General features: G+C 47.0%; 1 protein-coding gene across 1 annotated transcript; it reads right to left on the bottom strand.

Annotated features, from left to right (window-relative positions):
• Positions 1-229: 229 nt before the first annotated feature.
• MSLN (mesothelin) lies at positions 230-14,239 on the bottom strand. The gene is made up of 17 exons (XM_077828727.1): positions 14,180-14,239; positions 12,655-12,870; positions 12,373-12,543; positions 11,030-11,176; positions 10,824-10,873; positions 9,605-9,725; positions 9,231-9,316; positions 8,439-8,568; positions 7,015-7,205; positions 5,397-5,413; positions 4,515-4,699; positions 4,006-4,152; positions 3,629-3,762; positions 3,141-3,274; positions 2,340-2,434; positions 1,612-1,798; positions 230-886 (listed from the first exon to the last, which is right to left on the bottom strand). Exons 1-17 carry the CDS (start codon positions 14,237-14,239, stop codon positions 792-794), a joined length of 2,166 nt encoding a protein of 721 aa, XP_077684853.1. The 3' UTR covers positions 230-791.
• Between the last annotated feature and the right edge of the window lie 400 nt (positions 14,240-14,639).

Raw genomic sequence — 14,639 nt, 5'->3', positions numbered from 1 at the left:
CCCAACACGCTTAGGTGACTCATTGAGGCCGGTAGGGACAGTACCACCTTTTCAGTGCTCACTGAGGTGCAAAATAGCTGAGTGTTAAGAGGAGGATTAAACTTTCCCCAGCCAGAAGGGACCAGGGCTGAAAAACTTCAGCTTTTGCCAGCAAGGCAAGGGAAGAGTAACAGACACGTTCGGGATTCCTGAATGTTTATTTTGGCCAATACTCACAAAACAATTAAACCCTGTTCTGTGCATCGCAGAACGGAGCATGGCGCTATTAATCCTGCCGTCTCGCTTCTGCAATTTTCAGCCCAGTTTGTTTATTTTTTTTTTTAAAAACCACCCAGCGACTTCCATGCCCAGTTCACAGATCCTTGCAGTGGACAAACAGCAAGCTTTTGATAAGTTATTGGGCATGCCCGATATCCCGATACCAGCTCATCTTCTAACCCCTTTGCCTACTGGGCTAATACCATACAGGTTATGTGGTAAGATTAGGATTATTTATTATTTGCATTGTGTGGTAGGGCCTATGAGCCCCAGTCATGGGCTAGAATCCCGTGGCACTAGGTGCTGTACAAATGCAGAACAAGCAGAGGGCCCCTGCCTGGAAGAGCTCACAATCTTGTTTTTGAACTGAATGAATAAAAAAAGGAAAGCAGCTAAGATGGCTACTGCTCCCGCACATGCTGCCTGCTGATATAGGGTTTTGCCCTCAGTTGTATATTTCTGTGTCCTCCTGTGACACGCCGTAGAGAAATCAAGATTTAGTTCCACCTTCCTGTTTCCTGGGGTGAAGATCTTCATGACAGGAATGAAGTCAGAAGAAAACTTAGGAGCAACACAGGCAGGAGGTGGAAAGTGCTGACACTGGTCCTCAGAGAGGCTGATGTTGGCTCTAGAAAAAGGAGAAGAAGAGTTACATTATAGAGAATATATTATATATATTCTACAGAAGAAATATAACTGCCGAGGAACTGAAAGCTCAGCAGCCATCATTTCCTGTCCTCTCTAGTAACATCCACGGAAGATCTGCAACCCCCTGACTAGGACTTTGGAACAACTGAAATATCCCTCCCAAATTATCCATCCCAGGTTTCATCGAACATCCAACACATGCTGGAATGGGACATGTTTGAAGTGTCTAGTTGGTTCTATTGAGTTCTCCAGACAGAATGGATGTTTTCAATAAAGCTGTTGGTTTATTTATCTTAATACTGGGCTTTACTGCTTAGATTCAAATTCCTGGTAAATTATGGCACAGAACGCTTTACTGACATGCACTTACAGAACGCTTTACTGACATGCAACTGTAACCCCCACACCTCCTGGGCCGTGGTGCTCTGTCCCTTCTGCTGGCACCGAGACCACTTAGAGAGAGACGAATGCATCTACTCTACAGCCTTAGCTAAGGGCCATATGGCTTTTAGCTCATGCAGCAGAGGGTCATGCATTTAGCTCCAGAGATCCCAGGTTTGATCCTGCCTGCCAACGACTGGGGTCTGTTGGTGTCACACAACTGTGAAACTTCTTGACCAGAAACTGTCACGACTTTCCCTGCTTTATCAGAAAAAGAGGCGTCTAAGCACAGTTAATGGAACCCAAAAGCCGTGTATTTCATACTTTCAAACTTGGGTGGAATACTGATATATCCATCTGGTATTCCCCCAGTGAGCCCAATGCCCAGTTTATCCAGCTCGGACTGTCTCTGCAGTCGGATCCAGTCCTTTGAAGGTGAATTGTATTGTTCTTTTTTCAGATCTTCAAGATTTAGTCCCAGCAAGCCCTTGATATCGTCAGCTGTTAGATTCTAGGGGAAAAGCAAAATAGAACAGTTGAGGGCAAGATTTTCAAAAGGGGCTTCTGTATTGTAAATAAAATGTAATATTACCAATAATATTTCTGGCCCAGACCAAAGCTAGGAGGCTCGGAAGTAAGCTTTGGGGGGGCAGGCATTCTCTTCTAAATAAGTGTTTGTAGAGTGCTGAGCACAATGGGGCCCTGATCTCGACCGCTGCTGCTACTCCTAGAGAGTCTGATCTTGGGAGAGTCCCAAAATCTGGATAAACATCCAAAATGAAGCTCCAAACCAAATCTGCCTTCCTTTGGAGGCAGCATCCCCCGGGCTCAACTCAGATCTCACTTCCACTGGTGTCACTCCACTGATGGAGTGACTCACCCAGGCCCGACTCCAATCTCACAATGGTTTTACACTGGTGTCACTCCACTGAGTGTCACTCCACTCCACTCCACTCCTGACTGACACCAGTGTAAGTGAGATCAGAATCAGCCAGCCAGTGCCTCGCAGACGTGAGTCAGGGAGCAACTTTTCACCGTACGGTCAGACTCACCAGCACAGAGTCTTTTTTCAAGCTCATGAAGGTTCTGATATCCATGTTCACGTTCTCTTTGCTGAGAGCTCTTAGGTCCTCTCCAGGAGCACCGGCTGGTGTGGGAAAGAAACAAAATAAAGCAAACCCAGAAAGCATGGCTAATGTTCTGAGACAAACCCACAGGGATCCCCTGGCAATCCCTTGGAAATCAATGGAGTCATTCCAGGGATGACTTTGGCCCCAGATGTTCAGTGATTGTGAAGTGTGCAAATAACTGTGAGGCCATAAAGGGCAGACTGTTTCTAGTCTGCATAGACCTTATTTGCCAGGTTGTGCTGATTATGTGGCCAAGACTTGTTATTTACACCTTCATGGTGTATGCAGCCTCCATGAGCCTGGGGCCCCCGGCAGAACTCTCCCATAGAGACGGAGACTAACTCCTTGAATTCTAGTCCTGCTTCAGGTTGTCCCATCAGACTGAATACAGTCGCATCAGTCTCTACAATGAGTCTCTCCCATCCATGTGGAGCCCAGCAGAGGTGTCTGTTTGGGTCCATCAGTGTTTGATGTACAAATTTGGGGGGGATTTCACATCAGGCAGGTTTGCACCCCCTCAATCTCTTGTGAAAGTTTTGCACAGCTGTAAAATATAAAAGGGCCTGAAACCAACACCTCCGATCCAGCCCTCCCGAACCTTCACGTCCCAGATCCAAACACTCTCAAACTCTGCGGAAGTTCTGATCTGGACTCAACCGGAAGGCTCAGCCCATCTTGACTGTCAGGACTGCTTTATGTTGGTCAGGGAGTCCTTCTGCGTACTTAGATATGGCTTGATGAGGTTGTAATAAGCCGGGAACTGGTTGCGTTGGTCGGAGAAAGCTTGTTTAGCTTTGGGGTACAGGATGTCTTTTGTAGACTGAGGGCAGGCGGAAGGGTCCAGTGACTTGGCCATTCTGAGGAAAGGGAAGATTTGGGCAGATAAAAGCTTGCATCACTTCTCCCATGCACCATCATGGACAATTATTAGAGTTTCTTTTTGCTATACATGAGAACCCTATGCCCCAGTACCCACTGAGAAAAGTCAAGGGTTGTAAAGAAGAAAATAAGCCAACAGTCAGAGAGAAGTTAAGTCAAGTGACATGCCCAAGGGTCATACATCTCCCAAGTGGCAGAGTTGGGAGTACAGTTCCTGACATCTAGGTACTAACCACCATTGTAGTTCACGCTGCTTCCTGGATTAGTTTGTGTTTGATGAAGAGAAAAGGAATGGGAAAATAGAAACAAAGAAGGTCGGATCCTTCACTCACTTGAGGTTGCTGGGCTCTATCATTTTCAACTGGGGCTCTGACAGAAGGCATATATATCTTGTACCAATTGCATTCAGAGCAGTGACGTTCAGTGGGTTTCCCAAGTCAGTGTATTTTGTGATAATTACAGCAGCCTACAAATGTTTTTAAAAAGAAGTTGAATCACCTGGAAGTATTCCTCCCTCCCCTGCCCCCCAGAGCGAAGCAAATGTCAACTACGCACAAAACCGAAAATAAAATACAAAAGGTTGGTCCAGTGATCCAGGATGGGCCACCCAACTTTGAATAAAATAAGCAGCTCCCACAAAAATAAGGCTCTCCCAAACCATGGAGCAAACCCAAACAAACAAGTAAGCGTTGAGCTGGTAGCTTATTACCTGCTCATCAGGAGGCTCATTGCTTAGCAGGAAGGCAAGCGTATTTGCTGAGGTTATATTCCATTTTTTAATGTCGTCGATGGTGACAAAGGAAGAGATGGCCCCTAGGTTGGGAATTATCTTCTCAGGGTATCCGTTGGGATACATCTGTGGACAAACGGATATTATAATCATGGTAACTCACTATATTTTTCTGAGGGTGTCAGAGGGCTGTAGGGCAATGGAGAAGCAGGACTAACAGGTACACAAATGAATAGATCTGTTCTCTTTCCCTGCACATGCTCCAGTTCCTTTCCCCAGTACCCCACCCACGCACACACCCGCTCTCTGCATCACTCTTTCACCCACACTCGCAGTCTGGTCATGCTCAGACACAAGCTCACTCCGTCTCCTCCAGCCGTCTTGGGAAGGAGAGAGCTGGACACGCTCTCTGGATCTCTTTCCTGACAGCTAGAGCTTATAAACAGATGCACAAGTAGATGCTTTGATGTTCTTCCGCTGTGCATTACCTCATCCAGCTTCTTCTTCAGCACAGCCATTTGCTGATCAGTGAAGGGGTACTGCGCCATTTGGGCCAGGTGCGCCACCAGGGTGACACCCTGCAAACAGGCCTGTAATTCCTCAGGGGTATAGTAAATAGGCATGAGCTCATCCATTACCACCTCCTCTGTTATCGTCTTATCCGCCGGGCACTCTGTGGAAGCAAGTATCAGACATCTCCAGCGTGACAGGGCTTTTGCTTTAAGCGTTGAATAATTACAGCCTCATAATCCTGCATTATCAGTTACCCAAAAACCCAAGACGGGAGAAGACAATTAGAGCTAAATGGTGCCTTTAGGGGGCGCTGCAGCAGTTGCACAAACCCTCCAGAAATGTAGAAGGAGACTGCCCTTTAATAGAGTGAAGGGAGGGGATGGATGAAGGCTCTTCCCCTCTCCGTTCCTTCTGAGGAGTCTAGCATCAGCCATCGCACCTGACACACATAGCCCCTCCAAGTGGTGGGCATATGCCCAGCTCTGCCATGGGGTACAAACACTGTGGGTGAGAAGGCCTCCTTGGGCCCCTTCAATCTCCTGGTTCACCTACCCGAAGCCAGGCACAACTGAGTGAGCCCTTTGCCTTCCTCAGTTTCCACATGCCAAGATCTAACTCAGGATATTATTAATAGCCAGGAGACCTCCCCCCAGCCACCTAGGCCCTTCCATGGAACTGGGTCATCAGGTGGGTGTGGGGTTTCCCAGGGTTGTGGCAGATGCAAGGCAGAGCTCTGGTTAGATGTTCACGGGAGGCCCCACAAGAACCAGCCTGAGTCCTGTCACTAGGGCCAAGGGTAACTAAAACCAGAGGAGCGTCAGGCTGAAATCGATGTGCCGAGGTAGCATCCCACGTACCAGCAGCGCGTTTCCACCTGGAAGGCAGGAGGTTTTTAACAATGGAGGCCAGCTGCTCCCTCGGCAAAGGTGAATCATGCGTAAAACTTTTCAGCCAAGGGGTTAAAACGTTCTGCAAAGAAAATAAATCAGCAGGGGTATGAGGTTTGCAGCTCCTGTGTGTTTCTCTGTGACCACTTACATAGCCAGGAACCTGGTCACTCAGCTGAATGTTTACAAGAACTAGGGAGACTTGAACTCACCACCACCTGCTCCAGGTGTTAGTGACCATTCCTTGGCGAGCCAAAGAAATCGCTTCACTGATGCAGGCATGAAGGGGTGGGAGACTTTCAAAGGCTCAAGCAGGTCTGGTGTTGTTCTGTCCACTAGAGGGCAGTGGTGCGCACACAGACCCCCCCCCACACCAAAGCGTAGCTACCCCCTGTACTCCCTGTTCTATTTAAATAACGTTGCATAAACTTTCCCAATCACCACCTACAGCATTACTTTAGCGTGTTCAGTCTACAGTGTGATAATCATCTAGATCTCTATTCCTGCCAGTTTCACTGGAAAGCTGGTACCCGTTGCCACAATAACATCACTCGCGACATACACAAACTGGTGCTATACAGCCAAGCCTGGCCAGTAATTTAGCCACACTAAATAAAGCTGTTTGCAACGGGGGCTTGGTTTTGCACTGGTAACAGCAATGGGAGTTTTGCTATCCATTTCACTGGAAGCAAAGTCAGGCTTTGCACACACACCTTGGACACTTCAGGAAGCAGGCAGATGGCTGTTGGTAACATACCCGAGGAATCTTTTGCAAGATATTACGATCAAATAGATGGAACAGTCCACTGAGCTCATTCAGGATGGAAGCTGACCAGCTTGAAGGGGGCCTGAAAACAAAAAATTGTGCTTGATCAGCTTCCAGAAGAGGGAGAGCTACTTTGGGATCCTTTTCGTACTAGGAGCTGCAGGCTTATGGCCTTGTAACATTTTGATTGAAAAAAAATATGGAAATGTTTGCATCATATAATCCTCTCACCACTTTTCTCCAACAGGCCATGGCTAACCGTCATCACTGGGGATATGAACTCTGGGATCGGTGAGCCAGTTTTAATAATTAAATTAATACAAAGAATGAATAGCAAAGAACTCTGAATTTTTATAGTTGCTCATTTCATGCAAGGATCACAAAGCACTTTCTGCAGGCAGAGAAATTACTGCTACCTTCACATTAGATGGGGGAAGGCACAGAGAGATTCAATGACTTCCCATACAGCAGTCCGTGTCACAGCCAGGACTAGAACTGCAGGTCTCCATAGCTCACAGGCTAATAATGCTTAACTATTAGACCATCCAGCCTAGATCTATACTGCCACCTGAATTTGAGTCAAAACCTCTAAGGTTCAGAAAAGTTTGGTTAACTTATTTCTCCCCACCCCAAGTTTGTCTTGCATCTGCCTTTCCAGGTGTTGGGCAGGTTCAGAAGGGCTGAGACTGTTAAGAGAAATGGCTATTCTAACTATATTTCTGATCCAACTAGAAACAGGTGGGAAAGCTTGTTCCCAGAAGCTTCATCTGAACTGATCGGCTCTGTAAACCCCAAAGGAAGCAAATCCAATGGCAATCCTACCCGAACTGAGTGCTTCCGCTGCTGAGGACATTTCTAATAGCCTCTTCTTGACTGGGCACAAAGGATTCACATTGATTTAACTGTGGCAGCAAACTCCCATTGGAACTTCTGATGTATTCTTCACCAAGGTCACAAACCAAGTGGCCCAGAACCTCTGCGTTTTCTTCGCTCACCAGGGTGCCAGGAATTTTCTAGGTTCATAAAATAGATGTGCTCAGTAAAAAGGGAAGAATACTAGCTCTGGAGAATTCACAGTGCTCCTGACCATTCGTATTCCCTAGCGGGGAGTCCTAGACACAGAGTTTGGGTCTGGATTGTGGCTTGAATTTCATCCACAGGCCTTTGATAGAGGCCAGGCTTGTGATGTGTGTATTTGGGTCTGTGCTTCCCCAGAGTTCATGGATAGATGTGGCTTGGGCCTCTCTATCCTTTCTGCAGAGGTTCTTGCTGTGCAGGCTAAGGATCTAATATGGGAAATCAACCCTCATGCCTCCAGGCACAGACTCAGTTCTGCAGAGGTCAGAAAGGAATTTCGCCTCCCCTGTTCAGCACTGCACACTGGGCTAGGTGCATCTGGGGATGGGGCAGTTTTGTTGGTGTAACAAGCCTGCCTTCTCGTGGAAGCACCTTTCCTGATACTTTCCTTGTTCTCCTGTCCTGCCGGTGACCTAATCCCTCACCCCTTCCTCTGGTACTGGACTACCAGGACCAATGGCAGGATAGGATACTGGACTAGATGGACAAATGGGCTGATCCAGAATGGTTCCTACAGCTCTTTTTTTTCAGGTGACACTTGTTTCTACATTCTCAAAGCATCTGAGATTCATATGTTAAAAGACATGGGCCAGAGCACTTCCTTTCCGTAGCATTATCCCAAATTCATGGCCACTTACAGAAGAATTCCACAGGTGTCTCTTTACTACAGTCTGTGACCACTCAGAACCTCATCCCTCATGGGTATAGAGTTCAGATCCCTCTGCTCCAAAACCATAGAGCTAAAGGACACTGTCTGTTAGCTCTGAGCCGTATAGGGCTTATGCCACACAGGTGAACAGTTCTGAGTCCGTCCCACCCAGGTCAGTGGTGACACTTTCACACTAGTCTCATTGCAGTTATATTCTGAATCCCATACGGCTCTTGGGTTCCGTACAGGAGAAATGTATATTGTCCTCTGCGGCCACACCACCCTGGTGGCTGGAGAAATTTGTGTGAGCTGACAGCCTTGGAGACTATGATCTGGGGAAAAGGCCACGCAGCCTACAATATAGCGTTCGGGTTTTGTTGATTTGCAACATTCATTCCGTCAAAGGTTAAGAATTAAAACTCAGCCCCTTTTCCTGTTTGCAGATACACAATCATTGTTCTCAGCCCAGCATTCAGTTCCAGGGACCCTGGATTGTTCATCCATGTTACTGAATGCTTACCAAACAAGCTAACGCTTCCAGTAGCAGCTGTTTCCGCTGTGGGGAATCTCTCTGCAGCAGGTCAATGTTTGATTCCCCAATGTTACTGAAGTACTGTTGACAGCTTCCTGTCCCTGCATAATCTGAAGGGCTGGAAAGGCAAACACTCCATGAGCACCTTATTAAACAATACATTTGTTAAGTTCAAATCCACGTAAGCTGAAACACACCCCCTGTCCCATCATCCATATTCTACAGTTTATTTCACATCCCAAACATTTGCAATTGTTCTTCCCAGAGACCCGAATGTGTCTCTCTTTTCAATTACTTTTCTCCCTGGGAAATCTGCTTTGAAACCCAAGCTAGCGCTGTTCACGTCTGATGCTCTGGATACAGAAGCCCAGCAGGATATCGGCAGCATAGAGAAATTCGGCCATACAGTCTGGCTTTTCTGGTTCACTAGATGTTGCAAGGGAAAATATTCACAAAGCCAGGAAGGAATAAAAATCCATTGTGTTCTAAAAGGGAGACTATCAAGACAAAAATACATTTTGCTAAGCAATCTGTACCTTTATTATTAACACCCCCTAGATTATTACCACTAAAAGAAGTTAAAAATCTAATTCAGTTTTCATCTTTTCTGCAGTTTGTTTTCTTATTGCATTTCATTCTACTTGACTGATGCTGCCCAGATATGATGGGGATGTGTGCATAGACTGATGCATCGCTAGGTATTTTATGGTATTCAGTGACTCTCTTCCTTCTTTACCCAGCTGGAATAAGGCAGCAAGATGAAAGCCTTTGTGAAGTTACCTTAAAAACAGCAGCATGTCTTTCGGATAGTTGTCTAAATCCTTGGGAATGCCGTTGAGCGTCACCCTCTTAGCCAAACAACTCAGCTGAAAATAAACCAGAGTTCAGATGAAAGAAGAGAAAACAACAAATATCTCTTCTGGGGGGAAAAAAACAGAGAGAGTGGTGCTAAGTCTGAAGAGGTTTAGGTTCTTGCAAAACCTTGTTAGCCAGGTTTTGACCTTGCCAAAGTAATGGCTGCGATTCAGAGTCACATGTGGTTCAGAGCTAGGACACATCCTCCCTAAAGCGTGAGGGTTCTTGGTAAATGGGCTCAGCCTTGGAACATCTTCATGACAACAGCAACGTGGCACTCTGTGTACGTGGGGACTGACCTGGTCTTCTCCTAGCTTGACATTCTTCTGCTTCATGGCTTTGGCAAGCTGCTGAAATCTCTCTGTTTCCATCTCATTGGCTGCCGCACAGATGAAGCCTTGGAGGACAGAAGGGGAAAGTCTGAAAATCCAAAGGAAGCAAGTTAGGTGCAGTGAGGGAGTCCTTCAGAAAAGAAGAGAGTTGGTACTGATCTTCTAGAATTAACATGCACACAGTAGCATACATGGGGTGCGGTCAGGCATACCAGCCAGGAGGCTGTACATCCTCAAGGATCCTTCTTAGACTGGTTTAACCTGTTCCTCCCGACTGTTCAAAGACTAGAGCGAAATAGGGTTTATTAGGAGCGCCTCCTTGTCATTTGGGGAGAGGGATAGCTCAGTGGTTTGAGCATTGGCCTGCTAAATCCAGGGTTGTGAGTTCAATCCTTGAGGGGGCCATTTAGGGATCTGGGGCAAAAATTGGGCATTTGGTCCTGCTTTGAGCAGGGGTTGGACTAGATGACCTCCTGAGATCCCTTCCAACCCTGATATTCTATGATGTCCCTCCCAGCTCTTCTTCAAGCCCTAAAATTCCCCATACTTGGGGTCATCAAGAATAAGTTCAGGGTGGGAGAACAGTTCTAGCCAAAGGCTCCATGCTGCCCTTTATCTATTGCAGTCCAGGAGGCCATCCTCAGCCAGATAAACATGGTCAAGGGACTCAAAGAGGCAATCAAAGAGCAGTAGCATTTCTCCCAACAGAAGCTGCCCAAGTTGGAGGAATTTCTTCATTATTTCTCCCAGGGTCCATAGAGCTGGAGCCCTTAAAAAGTGAATTGCTTTCCCTATAAAAAAGCATATATTGTAAAATCAGCATGACCTTGATTCTGATTCTATATTTGCACCAGACACACAGTAGCTAGAGAGAGAGACAGGCCCCATAACATTTTAGTCATTGAAATAAAACTGCAATAGGGTTTCTCAATTAGGACTGTTTTCTAGAGACAAGCAAAGTACGCTAAGGCCTTCGAGAGGCAGTGGGCCTGGGCCAGGAACTTCATTTTAGGAAACATGTCTAGTTATGGACATATGTTGCAAACCACCTGTAAGCGTAACCCATTCTGTTGAGTTTTCCGGGCCTGTCCTTTCTCTTACGATGGCTGAATTTGAGGAGCACCTGCAAATCAGGACAATGGCTCGGCACACATGGAAAAGCAGAGAGAGGAAAAAGAAATGTTACCTGCTGAAGTTGGACTCTGTCTTTATTACAGCATCGAAAAACATGGCGGCCTGCAGAACCAAGCCAAAGAGAATGTTAGAGTGTCACTCAACACGTTCCGACCCTCTCGGTACATTCAGCTTTGTTCTTAGACAGCTCATGGGGGCAGGGCTGAACTACTGTACGTGCCCCCAGCTGCAACTGACGGCAGTGACGAGATGGCTTACTTGTTCCCGGCTCCACAGTTTCTGGTTGAGCTCTTGAACGCTGGGCATTTCATTACCAAAAGCCAGCAGTGATTTGGGGATGTAGCTCGCCAGACTGTTTGGGACATATTTAACCAGGTTGATGGGGCTCCCTGCAGCTGAAGCAATCTGAAAAATATAACAACCCCCACGCGGAGGTTAAAAACAGCAATCATCGGGAAGGGAATTACGGGTTGAAGATGAGCCCGGCAGTTTTCCCTCTGATCTTCTGGGTATTCGCCAGAGAATTAATGCCAAGGAATGTTTTCTGCTTGGCATATCTATCTGACTGTGAGAGCTGCTATGAGTCAATGCAGTGGTGCAGGTGAATCTGAAAGGTCTGCCAGAGAACAGTGGCCCAGGGCGATGTGTATCTATCTGTGAGGCCCAGGCAGACAGAGCAAAGAAGAGTTCCTTGCAATGCCTGCCTTTATGCCTTAACATTGTTCAGCAGGCTAGAAATTGGAGTCAACATAGATAATATCTCAGCCTGCCAAACGGCACAGTTCATGGGCAATATTGTGACCAAAGACATGTCAATTTCCTAACTCTTCACACACAGCTTTGGCAAGTTAGAATAGCACAAACTAGAATGTTGCTATAAGCCAGTCCTTTGGGAGTCCGACAGCTGGCTTTGAATGCCAGTCGGAAGTCATAGGCTCTCCTGCCGGCCCGTGACACTGAAGAGGGATGGGGAATTAGCCGTGGTCTCTTTCTGCTTTGTCTGGAACAATTCTCACGTGAACCTGAGGTGTAAAATCGTGGTCAGCAGAAAGGGTCAGCAGACGGGCTGATTCCCTGCAATTGCAGCAAGAGTGGCACGTATACCTATCTCCATTAATCAGCATATAGAGAAGGAGCTCAGCAAACCGGAATATCACTCTGCCCCAGGGAGGGTCTCTGAATGGCCCTCACAGCTGTTCACATGCTAGAAGCCCTAAACCTTCCATCCATCTCAGGCTCTTTCCCTGGGAGTGGAATTCTCCATGAACGAGGTTAGTTCTGTTTTTACTCCCTTCTGACAGAGCTGTGGCCTGTGCCTAAAATGAGACCCGTCCAAGAGCGATATCAGGCTTTATTATGAGTTATCATGGCAGGAAGCCAGGACCATCCCACCCACACACATCGCAATGCCACGCCCCTGCTGTACAGCCCTGTTAGTAAGTGCATAAATAAGCCAGGCAGAAAATTGCCTCTGCAGGTATGCATGTTGGGTCACGCCTATGTGTAGTCACAACACAGGGTGTTCTCAACCAGGAAAAGTCACGATCCTCCTCAGGCTCTTCCTACAAGTGACACCACCTTAAAAGGAAAAGTGACCTCACCTTTTCCACAAGTGCCACTTTCAGAGCAGAGGGCATGGTCACTATCTGCTTCGCAAACCCAGGGATCTTAACAGCTTCCAAGATCACTTTTGGAGGCAGACTTTGAAGTCTGCTGCTGCTTAAGCCGGCCACCAAACTCCCTAGTGCTGCCAGGTTTTGTGCATCCAAGACCTGCAGCATAATCATAAAGACGGGCAAATGATTGGCCATACATCAACGGATTAGATCTACAAGACAGATAGACCAGATGCAATATACACACATGGCTTGTGCTCTTTGTACCTGATAGCCAGAGTTGAATAATTTGTTAACGATAGCGCTGGACTGTTCAGCATTCCAGCCATAAACTTCACTCAGGGAAGGAAGAGACGCTTTGAGGTCTCTGTTGCTGGTGCCATTCTCAATCTGCGACATGGAGAGCCCGACTGCAGCCTGACCCAAGGCATTCAGGGTTTCGGGAGGGAATCGTTCAAATTTGTTCACCAACAAGGTTGCAACCTGCAAAGAGCCCACAGTGACAGAGGAGCAATTCAGAATATCCGAGATGGTGAACCAGCTCCCGGAGGAGGGTCATTTCAGGTTCCTTGTCTTTGGAAGTCCTAATCACTGGAATTTTACAGAGAAGGCCTCAATGATGGTGCCAATAACATGTCCACGTTAAGGAGGCAGTGTATTCTAAAGCAGGTGTTCTCAACCAGGGGTATGCGTACCCCTGGGCTACACAGAGGTCTTCCAGGGGGGACATCAACTCCTCTAGATATTGGCCCAGTTTACAACAGGCTACGTAAAAAGCACTAGTGAAGTCAGTACAAACTAAAATTTCACACAAGGACTTGTTTATACGGCTCTATAGACAGTGCACCAAAATGTAAGGACAATATTTATTTTCCAATCGATTTATTTTATAATTATATGGTAAAAAGGAGAAAGTCAGCAATTGTTCAGTGATAGTGGGCTGTGACATTTCTGTATATTTATGTCTGATTTTGGAAGCAAGTAGTTTTTAAGTGAGGTGAAACTTGGGGTACACAGGACAAATCAGACTCCTGAAAGGGGTGCAGTAGTCGGGAAAGGTTGAGAGCTGCTGGTCTAAAGGAATGAAAATGGGACTAAGCAGAAAGGTCTAATCCAGGGGTCGGCAACCTTTCAGAAGTGGTGTGCCGAGTCTTCCTATATTCACTCTTATTTAAGGTTTCGCGTGCCAGTAATACATTTGAACGTTTTTAGAACATCTCTTTCTATAAGTCTATAATATATAACTAAACTATTGTTGTATGTAAAGTAAATAAGGTTTTTAAAATGTTCAAGAAGCTTCATTTACAATTAAATGGAAATGCAGAGCCCCCCCCGGACCGTTGGCCAGGATCCGGGCACTGTGAGTGCCACGGAAAATCAGCTCGCATGCCGCCTTTGGCACACGTGCCATAGGTTGCCTACCCCGGTCTAATCCCAGCTCTCTGTCTGTCTGTCTAGGTCCCCATTCTGTGGACAATGCTGCAGGATCTGAGCAGCGTTCAGACATTTCACTCAGTCACTGTTGGACAAATCATTTCATGTGTCTGTGCTGCCATTTCTTCACCGGTAGAATGGGGATAATAGGACTTCCCCGTCTCGGGGGGGGGGAAGGGGGGGAATGTTTGCAAAATGTTACTGGGGTGCAGGGTTGAGCTCTCCCCTTACAAAGCGCAAAGCAGGGGCATGGAAATGTGTTTGTATCCACTGGGAGCATTGTTCTTTCACAAGCTCTGGAGAAGGGCTCGCACCTCAGCAGGGCTGTGAGCGCCAGGGCACCAGCCAAGGGCTTTACCTGCCACTCCTCGGTTGTCAGAGAAGGTGCAGACCTCTCCTCGCTGTTGCCTCTGTGCATCGGACTTGGGACACAGTTTTTAGTGATCCTCCGAGCCAGACTTAAAGCATCCTTTCTGACAAGGCCGCTCACTGCAGAGGGGCTGAGGTAGCAAACCAATCTGTCTGGGAGGCTGGAAGTGGGCAAAAGTTACAAGTGTTAACGGAGGGTCTGTTCCATCCACCAATGAAAGGCAAATGTGTATCTTGTGAGATTCTGCAGGGGGTTCTACATGCCATTGCAGATTTCCCACAATCCCTCTTGGCTTTTATGCTCTTCCAATCTCTGCAGAGTGCTGTGGCATAGCGCGGATTTCCCAGAATAACCCTGTGTGCTACTGGTTTTTAGTCGGCAGAGGGCACGATAAAGCAGATTTCTCCTGATTCGCTGAGGGCTCTGTTCGGCCCCAAAAGAGGTCAAT

The sequence above is a fragment of the Eretmochelys imbricata genome, chromosome 10 (assembly GCF_965152235.1).
Source record: "Eretmochelys imbricata isolate rEreImb1 chromosome 10, rEreImb1.hap1, whole genome shotgun sequence".
NCBI lineage: Eukaryota > Metazoa > Chordata > Testudines > Cheloniidae > Eretmochelys > Eretmochelys imbricata.
This window is presented reverse-complemented; position numbering and strand designations above follow the sequence as displayed.

What these genes read in the sequence shown, in the direction of transcription:
- MSLN (XM_077828727.1), bottom strand. Translation starts at nt 14,239, where the DNA reads ATGCACAGAGGCAACAGCGAGGAGAGGTCTGCACCTTCTCTGACAACC. An exon ending in TATTCAACTCTGGCTATCAG is followed by an intron (nt 12,544 to 12,654) that starts GTACAAAGAGCA and finishes ATTATGCTGCAG; the next exon opens with GTCTTGGATGCACAAAACCT. An exon ending in GACATGCTGCTGTTTTTAAG is followed by an intron (nt 8,569 to 9,230) that starts GTAACTTCACAA and finishes TTGCCTTTCCAG; the next exon opens with CCCTTCAGATTATGCAGGGA.